The 22,743-nt window shown below is 40.2% G+C and overlaps 1 protein-coding gene and 1 pseudogene across 2 annotated transcripts in view; both read right to left on the reverse strand.

Annotated features, from left to right (window-relative positions):
* The window catches only part of APPL2 (adaptor protein, phosphotyrosine interacting with PH domain and leucine zipper 2), a 54,456-nt gene extending 32,610 nt beyond the window's left edge, over positions 1–21,846 (reverse strand). For both annotated transcript variants that reach the window (XM_004446780.5, XM_004446779.5), the window contains exons 1-2: positions 21,559–21,846; positions 12,289–12,387 (exon numbers count right to left, since the gene is read on the reverse strand). In XM_004446780.5, coding sequence (XP_004446837.1) covers positions 12,289–12,387; positions 21,559–21,612 — 153 coding nt within the window. In that variant the 5' untranslated portion in view covers positions 21,613–21,846. The remainder of the gene's footprint in view (positions 1–12,288; positions 12,388–21,558) is intronic.
* On the reverse strand, positions 8,819–8,908 carry LOC111762127 (U6 spliceosomal RNA; annotated as a pseudogene).
* Positions 21,847–22,743: the final 897 nt, after the last annotated feature.

Here is a 22,743-nt window from a genome sequence, read left to right on the forward strand (position 1 = left end):
TGGGATTTAAGTACAGTGGGAATTTAAGCAGCAACAATGACATAATCAGATCCTACCAGACTTAAGAGGATTAAGTCGGCAGTGATAAATGGTAACCCAGAAGCACAACTAAACTTAACTGTCACAGAAAATCTTAGGAAAGGACTATTCTTTAAAAGCTGTGATGCCCTGGGAGGTCTGTTTTATACCATTTTTCATTGGCTAATACTGTCCATCTTCTTCTCCTCTTACCTATTACAATCTCCAGCTGTCTACCAATATCCTACTACCACCAATGTGCCCCAGCCAAGAAAACATGCCTTACATTTCTAAAGCTCAGTTAAAGCACCTCTTCAGATTCAGGGCTTATTCATAAGAGAGGGGCAGAGTCATCCGGTCTGACCTAGCACAGATGAGGAGTGGGCACTGGCCTACCTTCTTGGCCTTGGCCTCCCCATAGTTTCTAACTCTCCTGGGTTTGCTGTTTCTTTAAGAGTAAGTCCTGAGCTTTGCAGAAGGCTGATTTATTTTTCATGGTTCCATTTTGCAGGACCCATCAGAGCCCAATTCTACTTGTGGGGGCCCTCTTTGCACATTATCCGCCCACCTGTTCCCTTTCTCCATCTGCCCCAAAGAACAGGCATTAAGAGACCACGAGGGTATGACTTTCTCCTTTCTTCCCCAGAGTAAAGTTGGGCAAATATAATGAAAGCTCCTGGCTTTGGCATCGGGTGTGCTACTCCTTTCAAAACTAACTGGAGCTGGTGGCCATGTAGCCAAGAAGGCAAAAGAACAAATCCACAAACACTAGGCCCTTCATTTAGACAGGAACATGCAACACTTTCTAGCACATAGCAGACACTCAAGAAATGTTGCTGAATGAATGACAGAATGAACGAACAAGGTTAGAAGGTTCATCTAAATTCCAACTTTAAAACAGTGTCTAGAATCATGGTATCAAAAGGAAAAAAATACCTCCAAACCCTACAAGGACATATCACAAATGGAAGGCAATAAAATACAACAACTGAACACGAAGTGAGGAAGCGACCAACTGGGATATTCTGTCCATTGCCCAGCTTCAGCAGGCTGTTTTATGAAGATCAGACTACACGGGGACAAGGGTCTTATCCCACTCACCAGGTCCATGCTCTGCTTTATCAGAAAAGCCCTTGCTCCTTTTCTCTGAGTAGTAGCAATAGGTTTAAGGTGGATTTGTTCTGCTAGCTTGGCATCTGACTGGGGGCAACACAATATGGAATATCATTTCCAGACCCACAAAATGATATTAACAATAGCAGCTAACATTTACCAAGCACTTAATTCATGTCAGTTGCTATACTAAGTACATTCCATTGTTCAGCTTCAATTAATTCTGACAGCCCTGTGAGGTAGGTTCTATTATTAACTCAGTTTTATAGATGAGGAAACTGAGGCACAGAGGGTAAGCCACCAAGGTCACACAGCTGGTTAGTGTTAGGGCTGGGATGTGAATCCAGGTTTGTCCAATTCTAAAACCCACACTCCTAAATACTCTCTATGATCTCATGTCCTATTAAATTAGATCGGGCTCAGCAAATATATTCTAAAAAGAGTCAGAGAGTAAATAGTTTTGCCTTGTAGGCCACATGGTCTCTGTCACAACTACTCGACTCTGCTGCTGTGGCATGAAAGCAGCCATAAACAATACATAAACAGATGAGTGGTGGTTTCATTCCAAGGAAACCTTATTTATAAAAACAAGAGGCCAACCCAATAGCCATACCCTGCGGACCGTGCCGTAGACAGTAAATGCCTCAAAAGACCCACTCTTTGATTACAACTGAAAATGGGAGGATTGCATCCAGCATCCAGGTGGAATCTGAGCCTCCTCTTGACATAGAGGTGCAATGGACACAACCAATCCAATGTCCACATAGAAGAGGTGGCATTGGAATGGGAAAAGTGGACATAGTGGACGAAGGGTATGGGGAAAGGCAGGAAGAGATGAGAGGTGGAGGCGTCTTTGGGACATGGAGCTGCCCTGGATGGTACTTCAGAGGCAATCACCGGACATTGTAAATCCTCACAGGGCCCACTGGATGGAATGGAGGAGAGTATGGGCTATGATGTGAACCAATGTATATGAGGTGCAGAGGTGCCCAAAGATGTACTTACAAAATCCAATGGATGTGTCATGATGATGGGAACGAGTGTTGTTGGGGGGGGGGATGGGGTTGAATGGGACCTCACATATATATTTTTAATGTAATATTATTACAAAGTCAATAAAAAATAAAAAAATTTAAAAAAAAAAAAAAAAAAAAAAGACCCACTCTTCTGCCACGCTTCCCTCAGGAAGCACTCTATTCATTTCAGATTCAAAGAACATTTTCTATTCTTAAAACTCATACTTTTCTTTATTTTTAACTAACTCTAAAATATTACTCCCTCATGTATGTGTTCAGATACTGATCAACTCCAGGTCTTCATATAAACAACTTGTATTCTTTTCTTTAGAGCTCACTGGCAAATGCTCTGAATATAATGGGAAAACCTCCCAGGTTGTTGCCAGCATCTGTCACATTGTATCCAAAGCTAATTAAAGGGGAGAACCCTCATGTGCTACTCAAACTGCACCACAGCTCAGGGAAGAAGGGGTCATAACGCCAACAGCTGCTTTCCGAAACTATTCTGTACAACGATTCTGCCAGGTTTCTCCTGGAAACACCTTACTCGGTGTATTTTCAAATGAGTATGATTTCAGGCTGCAAAACCATTAAAATTCTGTTCTACCAGTATAATTCCATAGGAAAAATTATCTACAGAATGGCCTTGAAACAAAAATGAAAGAAAAGAAAGAAAATGAAAGAAAAATGAATTTCTCTTGGATAGGAAAAGCACACTAGATGAAGTCTTTTGAACTAGACCAACTTTAACCTTACTCACACTGAATCTTTTGCACACAAAGGCTTTATGCAATGCTTTACCAACATCAGCTAATTAACCCACACCCTGTGAGTTAAGCTAGCATAATTATCTCTGCAATAAGACCTGCAAAACTGGAGCTGAGAAGAAGAGTAAATATTAGTAATAACAACAATGAGGTTAGCTGCTAACATTTATTCTTTTCTAGGTACTTGACACTGCTGTTAAGCACTTTTCATCCATTAGCACATAATCCTTACTCCTATGTATCTAATCCACTTTACAAGTGAGGAAACTAAGGTTCAGAAAGGAAAAATAACTTTCTAAAATAATAAATAATAATACAACTAGTAATTGGCAGATCAAAGCCTGCAAGACTCTGAATGTGAAGACCAAGGTCTTAACACTAATGCTATTCCGAACCAAAGTCCAAAATTGTGTCCAGTGACTACCCAGGTAGGCAGCTCTTGTAAGACCTTTAGATGTGAACATAACATCCATGCTTTTTCTAGCTGTAGTCCAACAAAAGAGGTGGCCTAACATTTACAGTCTAAATGGATTTCTACAGGTAAGATTCTCTTTGACACTATGGATAGCTCCCCGGTTTTCTACACTATTTGATACCTCATAGGAATCCTTAAAAAAGATACTCTGACCAAAGGTTTATTGACAGTATCTACCATTTAAGCAGAACCCCCCAAGGTCATAGCCAAGGCAGGAAGATGAATGGCTAGCAAACCTGAAAGGAAAACTGAGTTTTTGGCAAGGGAATGTTTTATCTTACTGTAGTACAGAAGCTTACCAACCTCAACTATCACCTGAATCCACCCAAAGAGTCCTGTGGGCAGCACCATCCATCGTGAATAAGAATGGAGAGGCTGGGGAACAGGGCCAAAGGAAATTCATTTGCAGTCAAAAGTCACAATGTATAGGGCTTGCTTGGATCTATACTGAACATTTGGACAGAGATGTTGCTGAAAGTCTCATTCATCCCAGTGCTTTCAGCAAAGCTGGGGGTCCTGGGTTGTACTAGGCCAGTAGCTCCTTGAGACAGGATGCACAAAGGGAACAGTGAGGAGTGCAGCAGAATGAAGGCTGGAAAATCGCATTTGGTAAGACCAGAAAGGGATGCTTGTTGAGGGCTCTGACTATTCTGGAGGCAATGGAGAAGCTCCTTGGGCAGGAGAATGACAAGGTCAAACATGAGCTAAAGAAAAACCATGAGTGTCTATGTTGGAAACACTGAAGGAGGAGCAAAAACAGCATAAGGTGTCTTGTCAGAGGACCATCTGAAGAAGTGAAGTGAGACCTAAAAAAGGCGGCCTGAACCTCAGCCAGAAAGTAGAGAAGGCATAAATATCAGAGTTATTTCTGGGACAAAAAATACAGGCTATAGCCAGTGAGGAAGAAGGAGGAATCAGAGAAAACTGGGTTTCCAGTTTGGGTGACCAGATGGACAATAGAGCTCTCAGCTAAAGACAGGTTTGGAAATGACACAAAAGAGTGCAGTTGGGATGTGCTGACTTTTAGGTGGAGATAACTCAAATTCAGTCCTTCACTCGACACCTACCTATCAAACACTGAATGGGGCCAGGCATGATCCTGGGCATGAGAGACATACAGAATCTGCTCTCTGGGATCTCAAAGCGCTCAAAGGAACAAGGAACCTCTGCTCAATATACCTCAAATCCTCTGACCAAGAAAAGTTCAGGGTGCCTGGATACACAGGTGAAGGGCGCTTTGGCCAGGAGGGAAGGGAAGAAAAGACAAGGTATCAGAAGTACCTTCTCAGACTTGAAGTTAGTCGTTAACACTTGGGAAGGTCATCTGCCAGGACAACAGGTTTGGGGATGCCTGGCAGCAAGAATGGCACAACACAGTCACAAAGTGTGTAGTGGGCACGGTACATTCAGAAACAATCAGAGATGAAGCTAGAGAGGCTGAAACCCAGCTCAAGAAGAGCTTTATGGACCTTGCTGAGAAGTTTAAATATCTGTCATGTGGGTTACAGGGAGCCACAGAAGCATCTTAAGGGGAGGTGAAGGGAAGCTTTGATGTGCTTGATTCATATTTAGCTACAGGATAGAGGAAAAATTGAAGAAGCAAGAATCTTCCTGCATCAGGAAGACTGATTCAGAGAGTACCATAATAGCCAAGAAAGAGCAGAAAAATGCCTCACTCTGCACAGTGACCATAGGCAAGAGTCGTTTGGAATAAAGACCTAGAGCTCAAGAAAAGAGACAAGGGTTAGAAACAGAGATCAGAAATGGCTGGCCTATCTGTGAAGTGATCTTGCCCAGGGAACAAATGGAGACTAATCAGAGAAGGCGGCTTCCCATGGAATTTTTGGACATCACCAAGATTTAAGGGGCAGGCAGCAAAAGGGTACCAGGAAAGGAGAACCACAAACAACGGACAGAGACTTAGGAGGAGACCCAGAGAGATCTTTCCCCAGAAACCAAAGGAAGACAGCTTCAGAGAGGCATGTCGTTAACAGAATCAGAGGTTGCCAGGGGTTCAGGTGGAAAGAGACTATGGACCAGGGCTGGAAGATCCCCTGTTTGAGCTCAACCGGGAAAAGGAGACCAGACTGAGGCAGCGTGAAGAGCAAATATCAAATACCCAAGGAGGAAGTGAAGAAAGCAGCTGTAAACTGCTCCTTCAAGAAAATCAGGATCAGGGACCAAAACCTATTAAACCAAATTAGTACCAGTGCATAAGGCCATCATAACTATTTTAAGACTCGGAAGGCAGTCATGTTAACACCAAGAGAGCACTTTATGCCAGGCATGATCTTACTTAGTACCCTGCAGACAACCCTATAAGGTGTGTATTATTATGACCTTTGTTCACCAGGTAAGGAAACTCTGGCAATGAAGTAACCTGCCCAAGATCACAGAGCAAGTGGCTGAGCCAAGATCAGAACTCACGTCTGATTCCAAGTGAAAGAATCTAAATCAAAACAGTCTTTCATGCCAGTTTGGAAGCCTTTAACACCAGCATGAGGAAAAGCTGTAGACCATACATGCAAACGAGGAGCAGGAACCCAGGCTATGACATTATTTTTAGAAACCACTTGGACCCTCTGCTCCCTCATGCCAAGGCTACAAACACATTTGCTCTCAGTTTCTACCATAAAAACCCCAAGTTGACTGCTTTTCAGGGCTGCTAAAATGCACTGATTAAAATGATTACGAATAAAAACAAACTAAACAAGGAAAATTATTTTGGAATACAAAAAGAATTGCCACCTACTTCTAATATATTATAAAGTAGTTAGGCTGACAGATGGACTTGTTGTTCCAAGTGACAAGAATGACTTTTAAAGTACATACTTCCTCAGCCTCTACAGCCATTTCTGCAGACCAGAGTACCAAGAGTACAACATATGTACCACACTAATGAAGAATGTTGCTGACGTGGGAAAGTATGGTAGGGGAGGGAGTGGGGCATATGGGAATCCCTTATGTTTTATGTAACATTTATGTAATCTAAAACTTCTTTAAAATAAAATTAAAAAAAGAAAAGAAAAGAAAAAGAGTACAGCAAAGTGGTTTAGAGTGAGAGTGCAGGTGCAGGTTTTTGGAGTCAAAGATTTGAATTCAAATTCTGGTCCTGTCACTCATCAGATGTGTTATGTTAAGGAAGCTATATAAACTCTCTGAGTATTAGTTTCATCATGTGCAAATATATATTACAATACCTCTGCTGTGTTATGAAAGCTAAAAGATAATGCACAGGCCATGCCTAGCCTAGTGCCTGGTACTTTATATGCCTAATAAAGGAAGGATATTATTTTATTACTAAAATATACAGCTCTGACCACTATCTCCCCCCCATATGCTTCTCCCTTCCCTAATACAAGCTCACACTCCTAGATGCCTACTACTCTCATTTGTTTCCCAAGAGGTAATCTATTTTGCTTGGTATCTGGTTTTTGTCATCAATAACAAAAAGACGTTTTAAAAATTATACTAAATACATACATATTTTCCCTTTGAAGTATTTTACTCCCAGCTCCTTCCCATTGTCTTTACCCCAATTTGAGAAGATTCTATGCCCATCTCAATTCAGGCTTTTGGTTTTTAGGATCAGTAGTTCAGAACTCTAAAAGGTTTGGTTAAGAACAGGTGCAGAGAAATGACTGTTGGATTAAGACTGTTGTGCTGACAGAAAGTGAAAGAGTCTTAGCTATGGCTCTTGCTTTAAAAACTCCATTCAATGTTTACTTTATTTTTTAATTTAATTTTTTAAAAAGATTTATTTTTTATTTATTTCTCTACCCCCACCCCCACCCCCCGGTTGTCTGCTCTCTGTGTCCATTCACTGTGTGTTCTTCTGTGACCACTTCTATCCTTTATCAGCAGCACCGGGAATCTATATTTCTCTTTGTTGTGTCATCTTGTGTCAGATCTCCATGTGTGCAGCACCATTCTTGGGCAGGCTGCACTTTCTTTTGCACTGGGTGGCTCTCCTTACAGGGCGCACTCCTTGCGCGTGGGGCTCCCCTACGCGGGGGACACCCCTGCATGGCACAGCACTCCTTGCGCGTGTCAGCACTGCGCATGAGCCAGATCCACACAGGTCAAGGAGGCCCGGGGTTTGAACCGCAGCCCTCCCATGTGGTAGGTGGACGCTCTATCCATTGGGCCAAGTCCGCTTCCCAACATTTACTTTACAGAACAAAAACAAAATAAGCACATAAAAAATTCCATCCAGACTAAAGGAAAGAACTATAGAGTCTGGTCACCTGTTAAAGGAGAAAAAAAGGTAAAAGTTTCCAGATTTCACTAATACTGGTGGTAAAAGCCAGGAACATGGTTTCATTTACCTCTGTTTTCTCAGAAAGGAGAAAAGAAATAAGATTATTAACTAGATTTCATTGTGAGACCCTAATAAATCCATTTTTATTTAAAAACTTTAAACTTCTTTAGAAGAGAAAATTATGGTAGCTATACAGAATCAAAACAAGTATTACATTAAGTGTATTAAGCACAAAGTTTGAGCAGATTTAACGGAGTATGTATATATATGCATCTACTTAGACACTTTTGAAGTTTTTAACTTTAGTTGAGAAAATAGCAGGTCTTTCTAAGTAATAAGTCTCTGCTTTGTTAATGCATTAGAAATGTGTAGAGCTTCTTTCACTCAAATGACTGCAAAGGAGTACTCAGTTCCCACCCCATGCAAAGGAACATTTGACAGTTAAGAGACCAGATGTGAATCCAGGGTTTGTGTGAGATGCTAAAAATAGCCACCACTTATAGCTCTGCTACAGAGCTCAAGCCAAATAAATTTTAACATTTTCCTATAAAACAGTCACAATCAGCAAACACTCACACAACTTTCCTCTGGTTTTTCCTGCTCTTCTTTCTTAAACTATGGTCTGAAGGGCATATACTATATCAAAATCCATATATTTACAATGTCTGATTAATATACCTACCTTTTAGGAATATTTATCATTTATCAATGGCATAAGCCTGGCTTTTAAACTATAAAGGTAAGAAAAACTCTTGCTAAATGCTTGTTTTTAAAAATCCAATTATAAAATTCTATTAATCAAATCAAACATGTCTAGGTATACACAGACACTAAGGAGCAAAATGAAAAGAAAATCAAGAAAACATAAGTTAGGTAAAAATTTGAATAAAAACATTGACAAATATTACTATTTTAAAGAAATGTAAATAAAAACAAACTAATCAAAGAGGAGTCAGAAAAACTGTTTTTGTTTATACAAGTATTTTATTGTTAAGAACACATATTCTAAAGATACAATTAAGAAACAGTTGTTTTTCTAAATAGGATTTTGATCATAAAAAGACTAGCGATTCAAACCTCTAAAATAGAAGAACACACAAATTTTTAAAAATGCAAAACCTATTTCTCTCTTTTCTGAATTAACCTTAAAACACCTAATATTCTCTTTAAAAATATGGAAAGCTTCATGAATTTGCACAGGGGCCATGCTAACCTTCTTTGTATCATTCCAATTTTAGTATATGTGCTGCTGAAGCAAGCATATTTGTTTTTTGTTTTTTAATGAAAAAATAATGAAACTACAAACATCTGAGCTTTCAAATCTGAAAAACCAACTGACCTTGACTAAGCAAATCTGAGTGTGGCCTATCACTGTTTGGATCACTGTGTTTGGCAGCGCTAACCAGACATTCTCAGCAGCATCTGCCGCAGGAAATTCTGTGGCAGAGGGAAGGGTTTCTGGCCAGCAGGAGAACCCATGTGATGGTCATGTGGTGTGCATTAAAAGCCAGTTACCGTCTCTCAGAATGCAAGACCCACTTAATTTTGGCAAAACATGGTTATCTGGGTCTAAGAAAAAAGGCATAAGAGGGTGTCTGGACATCTCCAAGTAAGTGATTCTGACAGACGTAGAATGGCAGAACAGAGACCCTTGGGAGAGGCAAACATAGTCCCTTAAGTCCTAGGGCTCTAGGCCTCAACAAGACAAATCATTTAATGACAGTATTCAATATACTTAATAGCAATCAAGTGTTGACATAAGCCTGGTTAAAAATTTCTATTTTTACAAATTTAGAATGTTTTAGGAAAAATACAAAAATATCAACAACAAAAAAAATCAACAAAGTATTGATGTCTCCAAATTCTGAATGACTTACAAAATAAAAAAAATGACAAATGAGTACATGATTCTTTGGGTTGTTAAAATTAGTTCTAATTAATAAATATATTTGTATAATATTATATAGTTTGTATGCCTGTATCTACCATCCTGAACTCTGGATCTGAACTTCTAACAAAGTTTTTCTCCCCACTCTGATGTCCCATGGACACCTGAAAATTAGCCTTTCAAGAGAGAATTATGATCTGCATACCCTGGCCCTTGCCACCCTGTGCCACCCTCCACCCCCATATACCCTGCTCCTCTTTCTATGTTCTCCCATCTATCCACCCTGACGTTCAAGTCAAAGACATGACCATTATTCTTGATTCATCCTTTACCCACCCCACTTCTTCATATCCAATCCAACACCAATTTGCCTCCTAAATACTTCTGAAATTCATTCATGTCTTTCCCCTTCTATGGTCACTTGCCTAGTTCAGGCCACCATCCTGTGGTTAGTAATTAAGAGTTTGGACTTTGGCCTCAGGCAGATTGCTCTGCCATATACTAACTGGATGGATTTGGACAAGTAACTCATCTTTGGAATCCTTAGTCTCCTGACGTATAAAATAGGGTAATAACAATACCCATATCACAGAGTTCGTGGGAAATTAAATGAGATAATCAATGTAAAAGCCCCTGAAACAATGCCTACAAGCTATTCAGTATTTAATAAATTTCAATAATCACAGGCATCCCCCTTCTCAGTGCCTATCACGACTGCTCTGTGTGCATGACTCTCCTTCCTAACAGCCCTAAGATTTTTGGTAATTGTTTTGTTTATCTCCCAATCCAACTGTAAATTCCCTAACGGCAGGGACTGAGTCTCTTTATTTCTCTAATTGCATAGTGCCTAATCTACAGTTGGCATTCAAATACGTTATATTAATATTTAATTCCATTCAAGCAATTATTGATCATCCACTACACTGCAGGAAAAGTGCTCTCTGCACAGTTTAAAACTGCATAATCCTCATTACACAGTCCATAGTATTTTTTATCATAAGCCTCACTCTATTATAGTATCCTAATGACAGTCACAAAAGAAACACTTTCTTGAAAATACCTTTCCTCCTTTTCAAAACCATCTTTCTCATTCTTCTCAACTAATTGTAATGATTTTGATTATATGACAAAGGTACCTCTCTCATTTAAAAGTTGTTTATAAACAACTATGTATATGCCTACATACAATTAATTAACCTTCCAATAAAGCACCTATCAATAATTCATTACTCATCAAGAAAACTCTTTGCATGAACTTACTTTCTCTCCTCTGGATAACTACCCAGTCCATTCCCTCATCTCGTAGGGTCTTTATTCAATGATCATCTTAGTGAGGTCTTCCTTATCTATGTTATTTAGGTTGCTAGTCCCCACACCCCTTTCTAGGTTTATTTTTCCCCATAGAATATACCAATACCTAACATACTACATACTTTACATATTTATGGTGTTCATTGTCTTATCTTTCCCCACTAAAATGTCAACTCCACAGAAAGGAATTTTTGTTTACTGCCTTGTGTTCAGAACTTATAACAGGGCCTCACACATAATCTTTAAAGTATCTATTGGATAAATGAACAACTGAAAAAACAATGATAGGGAAGTGGATGTGGTTCAACCAGTTGGGAACCCGCCTACCACATGGGAGGTCCTGGGTTCAGGTCCCAGTGCCTCCTAAAGAAGACAAGCAGATGCCTACACACCGCCACAATGAGAGCTAGACGCTGCACCTTACAGCAACAAGCAGATGCCACAAGCCAAGCAGATGCCACAGCCCTTAGGGAGTGGATGTGGCTTAGGCCACTGGGCACACACCTCACATGTGGGAGGCCCTGGGTTTGGTTCCTGGTGCCTCCTGGAGAAGGTGAGCAAACAATGAGCAATCAAACAAGAGACCCATACGGGGGACAGTGGGAGGTTTAAATTATAAATTAAGTAAAAAATAAATAAATCTTTTTAAAAAACAATAATATATTAAGTAAGATATAGCTCTTAATCATACAATCATTTATTATTAATATAGCTCTTAATACTCATGTAGTATCTCTTTAGAGATCATCAAGGAGAAAAAGAAACATTAACATATACAGATTTAAGTTGGCAAGGAATCTATAATGAAAATTATCAGTGGCAATTATATTCTGATGTGTAACACAAATTTTATTTTTAATGAATTCACAAGTCTTCTTTTAGAAAACACCACACATAGGCACTTCTTGATTTTAAAAAGATTGACTTTTGCTACTCAGCAATTTATTTTCCTAAGTTTTGCAAGCCAGAGCTATCTGTTCCTCAAAACAAAGATGCCATCCAATAGTTTCAGAACAGTGACTCAAGTCTTTTCAGAGGAAGCACTTGAAAAAACATCTCTACCTTCCCACATCAACATCTAAGACTGCCCATTAATGAGAAAGACAAAAAAACACGTCTCAAAATACTGAACCTACTCATTCATAATAGGAAGAGAAGATTCTAATGTTTCCCTCTGGTGATGAATTAAAAAAAAAAAAAGCAGTTATGTGGTCCCTCGCTATTGGTTAAAGTTACAGGAAAAATTACTCTCTTTCTTAAGCAATGAAACAGAAAGTCCATAGTTGTGGAGGTAAAAAGAAATAAAAACAATTCTGATTTTATTCCAAAATTTTGAATGGTGATGTTCTGGCTCAAGTTTCTCAACCTCCGAAGAGAAGTTCAAGATGAGGGCAGAGGCCCCTCCTCCGCTCCTCTCCAGTGTGAGGGCAGTGGCATACCTGGGCTCCATAGACACGCTGCATTGCCTGGAGCAGCTGGTTGGTATAATCTGTGAGGGTGCCAGCATCCTCCTCAAAAACACTCAGTAAAGAGCGAGTCTGTAAGAAAAGAAGAGGTCCGTTTTATTTCTAAATGGAAAAGTTACAAAGGAAATTTGGAAAGCACACACACAAACTGAAATGGGAAGGGATGGTACATGTTAGTTCTGACTTTATCTTTGTATTGCCAATATAATCCAAGTTGATTCCTGGAGCTTTAATTTAGAATTCCTTTTATAATACTTTAGACTATCACACAGGGACAAAATGAATAAAATTTGAGTACCAGGCCAATTTTTAAAAGATTTAGATTGAAAGGCTATTAATCTGTCCCAACTTTAGACCCCACCCTAAAAAGCAAATCAAAAGTCCATCCAATAAAAAATGTTTTTAAAAGGGAAGCAAGCCTCTCAAGTCCATAAACTAATTCAAAGTCGAGGCCCATCTGTGTATCTGGGGTGTAATCAGGACTCCAAGTCTGCTAGAGTATAATCACCCAGCAGTGAACCATCTGTCTGGTTTTTTTTGCAATTGTGGACAGCTTGCAGGAGTGGGTCATTCTTTCCTCTTAAGAAATACCGTCAATTTCCATGGTTTTTGTCATATTTTATGCAACCAATTTTCACACTCATGGATAGGAAACTTCATGTACTCTGGGCCCACCAGTGGTAGCTGTAGACATAAGACTCAAACAGCAACTTAACCAGAATGCTAGCTTGGTTCCTTCAGGAAAGCTACCTACACAGCGCTCTGTGAGCAGCTGAGCAATGCCATTAGATGAAAAGTGTTTCCTATCATTTTCATGCACAGTGCCTGGCATTCATTAAGCAGTGAAGAAATGTCTATATGCTGGAGGGTGTATGAAGAAACATCTGGGTGTCACACAAGAGACCATACTTACTCAAGGGACCTTCACTAATGTGCCCAGCACAGCAGGCATTTAAAATACTACTTTAGTGATAATGGAATCTGTACTTCAGAAAATAACTCATTTGACATAGAATGGAGAGTAACAGAAATGCCTTTAACGAGAGGATATCCAAACAGTTTTACAAAGAACAATCCATTAAGGCTCATTACTTCCCTGCAAATGAATTTCAATTCCCTTCTCCCTTTTCTAACCTACCTAAGGCAAGAGAGCAATCATGGATCCACAAAGCACCCTCAAAGAACAGGAACCCAGGCATTTGGATCGTTACCTCCCACCACACACATTCAACCCCTGATTTCTGCAAACACTGTTGCACTTTGGAACAGTACAAGCTTTGTCCAGTGTCCTCTAGGCTAAAAATACCTGTTCCAAGACCAACAGTACTCTCTTCTGTACTAATCCTTATCAAATGAAGGACAAATAAGTAAATAAATTATAATATACTTTAAAAAGCTGTCAATGAGAACAAAACATCATATAGCTCATATCATCTACATTTTGTGTGTTAGAATAGAGTTCCTCAATTTTTAAAAAATTATAATCCACAGTCAAAACACATTTTCCATCAGGATCTGAACAAAAGTGTCACCAAACAATGTTTATCATTACTACATATACACACTCGGATTTTTTTCTATTCTGTTCTATTTCATATTTTTTCATATTTTGTTCTATTTCATCTGTAAATAAAAATACTAGTATGATCCACTGGGTTTAATAATTCACTAATGGATATCAATTGGTAGGTGGTACACACTGGTTTAGAATTTTTCATTACATTTCTTTAAAATATACTTTTTATTTTGGGAAAAAAAGTACTTACCATTAAAAATTTTTCAGAACCTACAGTGGTCTGTCATTCAGTATTCACTGATTCAGACATGCACCCCTGCCTTCACCCAACATTTACTGAAACATTATGCTGGGTATGGAGATTCAAATGTGACAAAAACTGATGCTACACTTTCCAGGGGCTTATAGTCTGCTAGGGCATCTCAGAAAATATGTGATCACCTTGGCACCTTGGCACTCCTGGGTCCAAATCCAGGCTCTTACACTAATTTGTAGGGCTAATGACAATCAGTGTCTGACATACAGTAATAGCAGGGATGATACTGATGAAGACGATCATGAACTTTACTGACTGTTGATTTTATGCCAGGCACTAAGTGCTTTACATATATGATTTCATTTTAATAAGACAGCAACCTTCTTACCTCCACAGTTATCAACTAATGTTACCTAACACAATAGGATCTTTGTATATTCATAGTGCACAATACTGAAGAAGCCCACTAATGTTTTTATGATTCTGGTACCTTTCTTTCTTACAACTAATATCTCTAGGGGCATGGGAAGGAATGGTATGACTACATCAAGGTTATCTAATTTTTTTTCATACTACAGATAATCCATTAGTTGAGTCCTATTTATTGGTTTTAATATTCTTTGGAATAAAACACAAAGGAAGAGGAGAAAATGGTAAGACAGAGTTTAAACAGATGATCTCCACAAAGAGGATGGAAAAAAACACTTAAAACTATCATTTACTCTGTACATCCTATGTGCCAGACCCTGTGCTGGGCACTAAACATTTGTTACTTCATTTAATCCTCTCAACAACCTTTTGAGGTATAGATATCGTGCTATGATAAGCTGATATATACAGATGATGAAACTGAGGCTCATCATGGTCAAAGAACAAGCTCAACTTCACATGACTAGGAAGCAGGAGGGTAAAGCTGTAAAGACTATATGGTCTTTGGTTCCACAGACCAAGGAAGCAGGATATAGGCTGTCTAGCGCTGGCCTCTCTTTGTTCATTCTACTGTCACGCCCTTGATACCAAACAAAATGGGTTCTTTTCTCCCAATGCATCTTTAAAGCCAATTCCTGAGACACTGGGTTTCGAAAAGAGAGTTTTATTGGTTGCACAAGCAAGGGAGAATAGTGGCCTACTGGCCCAACACTTCCTCTCCAATCTTCAGAAACCCTATTTATGACATCGGGGTGCTAATGAATTGGGGAGGAACTGGACATAGTTTCAAACATTAAGGGGCTAAACCAGACTGACAGGGCTAAGGTAGCAAACTAGGATCAGTCACAAGGATTTAGGATAGGGGTATACAGAACAAAGGTGGGTTATAAGGTCTTTCATATGGATATTAAACAGTGGTGAGTGGAGTGGTTACCATCCCAACGGTAAGTACACACAAGGGTGATTTCAATCTAGAATTATCGTAACAGGAAGCATACACAAGGCTGAGCTCAGTCTAGTATAGGGGTTCTTAACCTTTTTTGTTCCACAGATCCCTTTGCCAATCAGGTGAAAACTGCAGACTCCTTACTAAGTCCACACTATACTGCGTGTTATTTAATAAATATATCACACCCAGACCAACACGTCCCAAGAATTATTTTTTTTAATTTCAACTCAACCCATGTATTCCTGGTTAAGAAGAACCCTAATCTAGAATTAGGATCACAAAGGCAAGCACACACAAGGGTGAGGGTTAGTCTAGACTGACCATAAACAAAGGTGGGACCATTCTAGCCAGATTCAGTAATTTCAGGTATTAACCTTTTGCTATTTTATAATACAAAGGCATCTATATAATGATTTAGTAATCATAATTACTTGTTAATTCTTAACCCTTGGTTACATTCTTACCTGTGATAACTGCCAAGGAAATACATTACAGTGTTTCGTGGTTTGTTTTTTTAATGCTCTTGAGGCAGATTAGCATAGTGAAAAAGGGAAGAAGAGTCATAGCTGGGACCCAGCAGAAAACATGGCCATGAGACCCAGTCCAGGAAACCCTAAGGAAGGCCACTACTAAGAACAAAGCCAGAAAGACCCCACCAAGATCCTGGCAGTGAAGTCCCATTTGGAATTCTCCCACGGTCAAGGAGAAGCCCAGGGTCAAGGGGGAGCTCCAAACAGGCCTCCCCGCTGGTCCCAGTCAACTCCAAACAAAAGGCCTCCTCATTGGGCTCCTGAACATTAACAGGTAGGGTCATAAGGCAACTAATCAGAACAGCAAAAAGGTGGGGTCCCTCCCCAACATTAGGAAAGTAGGGCAGAAGAGGTCTTGAAAAGGCTTACCTTGGGGCCCCATGCCTCTCACCCTGTAGCATGTTCACACCACTGTCTGGGATTGTGTACTATCTCTTCTCTTGTTTCTTAATAAACTCTTTACTCCCTAGCTTACCCTATGGCATGTCCTTTAATTCCTCTATGCAACATAAGCCAAAACCTAGAATCCCAGACCTAGAGCATTCTGCTAACACCCTGGACATGTGTCCTATGACACCCAGTAGAACTGGGAGGAAAACTCCAGTCTTCTTTTTCTAATTTAACTAGGAATGGTTGCCCTTGGGAAAATTATGCCCATCTATTTCAGGCATTATTTTGATATTCACATTCACCAGCATCATATCTTCTCAAAATTATATTTGTAACAACAGGGATGTTTTGAGATATTAAAAAAAAAAAAAAGATTGCGACCAAAGACCAGGCAAAGGTACAGCAACTGCTCAAAATCCCCCAAAAGTCAAGTAGACACTGGTGTGTATCATTTTTAAGATAATAATAGCAATCATTTATGGAGCTACTATGACATGCAGACATGTACACAATTTATACACATTATTTATTCTTCATTAACAATGATAGCTGTAGGATGACCGAATGCCTGAAAGTAACTTCTCTCCCTGTTGCTAGGATACAAAGGAAATAATTATATGTAAATTAGAAGTTAAGGAAATGCAACCCTCCCTTGGTGCCTCCTATGGTTAAGAATATCCTGTTGAAGCAATGAAGTATAAAGACCAGCTTCAACCAGTTGGCCAAACCTGTGCAGCAGAAGCCCCTGCTGTCCTCACTTCAACTTGCTTAATTAACATAGTAAAATCCCCACCCAGGAGTGGAGTTATCCGTCCCTTTTCAATCATGCAATATATGTGCAAGCATGATTTCCTGAACATACTAATCATACAGTTATATAACTAGCTATTTGTGTTCATCCATAAGCATAAAAGCTAATGCATAATCAAAGCAAATGCTAAGTAGTAACCTAGGTATTTTAAGCAAGAGTAAAACCATAGCACAGGAGTTGGGTCTGTTTAGACCGACCTTGGCTCCTGCAGACATAATAAACATTAAGTTCTGCCTGACCCTCGTGTTAAAGTTTTTACTCTGGTTATCCCCAAAGGTCCAGCCTTGGGGCCTAATAACTCTATTAGAATAGGTATTTTTACATATGTCAAAATATAAGCTCATAAGCTTGATATAAAAGTTTTGGGAGGTTAGAATAAATGAAACAACAAAAACACTACAATCTCAGAGAGGTTGAGTAAGTTTTCAAAGGTAAACTGGCAGAATCAGGATTTGAATTTCATCTTCTGTAGTACTAGAAAACCCAGTATAGTTTAAATATCTAGGCATTGTACTGACCCTTTTATATCAAGGATAAGAATTAACAAATAAATTATGATTACTAAATCATTAGATACATGCCTTTTTATTTCCAGTAAATTAAAAAATAGCCAAAGGTTGATATCTGAAATTACTGAAACTGGCTAGACTGACTTAACCCTTTGTATGTGGCCCTTTTCAACTAAAACCCTGCCTTTGTAATCATTATTCCAGAAGGATCTTACCTTTGCATAGAAACGTTTCTATTGAAAGAATGACCATTCCACCTTCATCTGGTTGAAATTAATATGAAAAACCTTGACCTTTGCTTTCTGTGTCCCCTCTCCCAGACTCCTTGATCTCTGATAATGATTGTAACTTTGTGATTCACCCCAATTTGATACCCACCCCATCCTGGTCAGCCCCTCAATGTTTATCAAAGAACCTGTGCAAACTCCACCCCAATTATTCACTAGCACCCTGTTATAAAATATTAGAATTTCTGCATATGAGAAATGCAGATTTGAGACACCCCTGTTTCCTGTTCTTCCACCATCGTTAATAAACCTGCTTTTTCTCATGACCATCCCAGTGTGGACTCCAACTCATCTGCTCCAGGCAAGAACCCAAGGGGGATCCCTGGAGGATTTCCTTCATCTCTATAACCCTATACTCTGAACAGTATGCTCGGCAAGATAAGCAAAACCTAACCCTTTATGGATATAAGCTCCATATCATCTCTCAATCTTAAGAGTAAAGAAACCTAATAAAATAGTCCTAGACAATTTTTTACTCTCAAGAATACCCTATGATTGTACAATTCACACAATGTTAATAGCTGATTGTAAAAAAAAAAAAGCATATACCCATAGGCTGGTAGAGGGAGAGAAATGTCTCAGTAGAATCAAGTCTGCTGAAAGGAAAAAATATTTTATAAACAAAGAGAATAGAAAGAAGAAGCCCCACTACAAGACTGCAAACGAAACAATCCAGGTTATGCTTTGTCACATCTTGCTCAAGTAAAGAAGGGTCCAGTTTGGAAAGGACTGTTCCCAGCTAGGCCATTTACTGCATAATCTCAGAACTAAATCCTTAATAGCTCTGTGCTTCAATTATGTCAATTTAAAAAAAAAAAAAAAGGCAAGCAACAATGTTTTTGTCTTCATCTTATCTCAAATGTGTACTACTTACAGAACATGAGACTATGCCCCTGAACGAGCGTGAGCTGCAATAGCTCAAAGCTGCATTTGTGTTTCTATCACAGCAGTCCGTACTACTGACCTGTTGCCTTACTTATCTGGCTCCTGGAACAGACTGTGAGCTAGTGGAGGACAGGCACTCCTACCTTACTCATCATTAAGTTCCTACCACCTCCCAGTGCTTGGCAGTTGCAGAGCTTCACAAACAGCAATGGAGGCAAGTATCTTAATCCCTTAAACATTTGCTCATATATCAAGATAAACAGAAATACACAGACTAGTTTTATAACACATTGTGTTGCACTGCAACCTAAAAAAGGAGGAAATGAATAGACGAGTCTAAGGTTGGGCTACTGGTATTCAGCTTTTCTTAGGTCACTTGGTCCAAATACAAAAGTTTGTGTGTTCATTTGATTAATCACATGCAGAGAGGTTACTGGAACAGGCCTCATAACTACTGTACAGAAAACTAGACAAAATGAACAATAGATGGTTTCTTAGGATCTTTTCCTTTGAATGAAACATTTTAGGTCAGCAAAGACAGAAAAGCCAGGTGCTAGGTAGCTGTGCTTACTTGAGCAACATCCCCAGTCTAGCCAGGTTGCCTGGGTTCCAATCCTACCTCTGCCACTTAACTAGTGTGTAATCTTGGGCAGTTATTTAACTTCTTTATTCCTCGGTATTTTTAATAGAGGGCCTACTTTAAACGGTTGTCAGGAGGAAAATCAGTGCCTAGCACATAAAATGCACTTGCTATTGTTTTTACTCTTTACCCACAAGGTGAAGGTGTTGTATTAGATTCCTTCCAGTTCCAAGTCTATGAGTATCCTTTGAAGTAAAGGTTGTACTAGGCATACGCCACATACAAGACTACTAAATAAACAGGATCTGATGACTATCAAAGATCTTCCTTGAATCTTGCTTCCATTCTGTACAACCTCACCAAAAAGCCTCATGGGGGACAGCTAAGTCTCAAAGCAGTGACAAATAAATTCCCTATGTTAGGAGGAATATTAAATAGCAGTAACAATGCCTCTAAACCTTCTCTCCCACATATAAGCTCATTATAAACCATGCAGACAAAACAGAAATTTAAGGCTCTGAAGCACCTCAAAGATCATCTGCTCCATGTCCTTTGCTCTGCAGATATTCTGCAGATGAGAAAAAGTGACTTGTCCAAATCACACGACAAGTTAGTGTCAGAGCCAGAATTTGACCTCAGGTCTCCTGACTTGTTCCCCAGTCCTCCTACTTCCTCATAGCTGAGTTAACTCTTTTAAACCTCTCAGAAACAGTATATATTCGTTTATCTGAGGTACTCCTCTCTAACCTGGCTCAGCCATCATCATAATCAGCTTGGAAAGCAATGTATCTTTGCACCTCAGTTTCCCCAACACAAAGCAAACCGAAATCCTTATTCAGAATGATCATTAGAAATCCTACACTTAGTATATCCAGACCCCACACACAACAGGTGTGACGATGGACAATACACCAAATGTTAAAGGCTTTGGTCCTCTCCATTAAAATTCCGAAAGGCTAGTGCTGTATAAAAGAGGCCTTTGAAAAGTTATTCACACCGGAGGATGTGAATTTGCCAAAAGAAAATCACAGCTCACTCAGTTCCTTGCCTACACTTGGAGATTCACAAAGAAATGGGCACAAGGAAACTAAGCACATAGCCTTTTTGACTACTTATTCTGAACTGAAGAGATGCAGGGAAGGTGTAGGTAAAGTCATAAAGATAAATTCCAGGAGAAAAAGGAAGCAAAAGAAGAGAAGATGAAACTGTGAAGGAACACAGGTGAATTCTATTCCAGTTTTTCAGAGTTGAGACTCTAGGGAGTTAAGAGATGTATTTAAATGACCAAAGACGCAGAACCAGAAGAACAGATACGAAGCTGGGGAAAAGTTAAATGAAGAACAAACGTTCCTTGGGGAAAGGTACAATGGATTATGAACTAATGTTATCCTGCACTCATTGCTATATTTACACACCAGCTTTCGTCGCTGAGCTCAAAGGACTTGACTTGTATCTCGAATGTGCTAATGAAGTTCCCCTGTGTGCAAATGGAGCAGGAACTGTAATTTTTTCACAAATGGGAAAACAGTTCCAAAGGAGGCTGGTACCGTATGGAAAGAAAGCCAAGCTACTGCCTCCCATACTGGCGCGATATTCACCAGGTCCCACCACATCGGTAGCAGGAGTAAAAATAACACACTGTGACTCTTTACTCCATCCATACCAGACGTTGTCCACTAACAAATTTGCAGGCATTTTCTCATTTAATCTTCCTAACAACCCGATGAGGCAGATACAATTAGTATCCCTATTTCACAGCGGACAAAACTGAGGAATAAAAAGGTTAAGGTATCTGCCCGGGTACTCAGCTAGTAAGTGAAGGATTTAGACACGGCAGCCTCAGTTTTAGCTGAGTATGGGAAGGGATCTTGACTCAGTGATTCCCGCCAGGGGGCTTTCCCGGGTTCTCCAGCTTTGTCACAGGGGTGCCCCCATTCCGCGGTCTCCCGGGCTCAAGACGCAAAGCCGGGCCCGCCCCCTCCTTAGCCGCGAGGAACCCCGGGGGAGGCACCCTGAGGCGGCGCGGCTTCTTCCCCGAAGCTGGAGGGGCTTCCTCGGCCTCACCCCTGCGGACAACGCAGGCCAGAGCGGCGGGATGTACCTGGGGGCTGTCCTGCAACGCCTCCTCCAGAAGGAGCTTATCCACCGCGGGCATGGTGTCGCGCGGCCGGACTGAAGGACGTAAAGAAAGACGGAGGGCAGGAGGCGCGGCCGCCGAAGGAGCTCGGGACTCAGGCAACTGGACCGACGCTCCGAACTCGCCGCGGCCCCTCGCGCGCCCACGCCCCGCAAGCGTCCGCCGTCGCCGCCCGCCCCCCGGGTCCTCCTCCCATCCCAACCCTCAGCAGGGCTGGATCAACAGGAAGTGTGGCGAGTACCCGGCCGGGACAACGGAAGTGTGGCTGCCCTGCTTCCGCCCGCGTCCAATGGCTCGGGGGAGCCTGCAGTCCCTAGGTTTTTGCGCACTGGTCAGTGAACCCAAGGGGTGTTAGAACTCAGTAGTTGAAGGCCTTCTGATCCCTTTACCAGTGAATGCGTTTCAGCCCCCAGAAGCGTGAAAAAAGGTTTTATCTATGTGTGTCAACCCAGAAAGCCTTTTGAATCGGAGATAGAAGCAGATAGATTTTGTTTTTGTCCCTCGCACTTTTTTTTGTATGTTTGTCTTTTTGTTCACACTTTTAAAATAGAAGGAAGATATTAAACTTCCCACTTTTTTCCTCCATCAATCTCAATGCCCCGTAAACAGCTCTGAGTAGAAGTCACCTTGTTCTAGGAAAAACTGGATAACTGAATTATCTGGGATATTCAGAAGTAGCCGTTTTGGAAGCCACAGCTATCTGATTTGGGCAATATGATTAGGTCTTATCGTCATATTTTATGTTTTGTCATTTGGGGAAACTTAATAATCACATTTTTAGGATTGGGATAGACAATGTAGTCCAGTGTTGTCATTTAGAGAAAAGGAAATGGGACCCAGAGAGTTGAGTGATCTGATCAGAGTCAAACAGAAGAGAGAAGGGAGGGAGGAGGAACGAGGAGGGAGGAGGAACGATGGAGAAATACTGACAAATGGAATTTGACATATTTTCTCTCAAAGGCAAGGGTTATAGAAGTTCCTTCTTTAGAAATCAGTAACATTTGTCTAATAGACCACTCTTACCAAAATCAACAGGAAATATAAAATAAAATAATAGAAATCCTTTATTCTATAGAAACACCTAGATATATTAAGGCACAATCTGAATTGGAGACATTTCTGGAAATCTGATTACCTGCTGCCTATCCC

The sequence above is a fragment of the Dasypus novemcinctus genome, chromosome 12 (assembly GCF_030445035.2).
Source record: "Dasypus novemcinctus isolate mDasNov1 chromosome 12, mDasNov1.1.hap2, whole genome shotgun sequence".
In the NCBI taxonomy this organism is placed as follows: domain Eukaryota; kingdom Metazoa; phylum Chordata; class Mammalia; order Cingulata; family Dasypodidae; genus Dasypus; species Dasypus novemcinctus.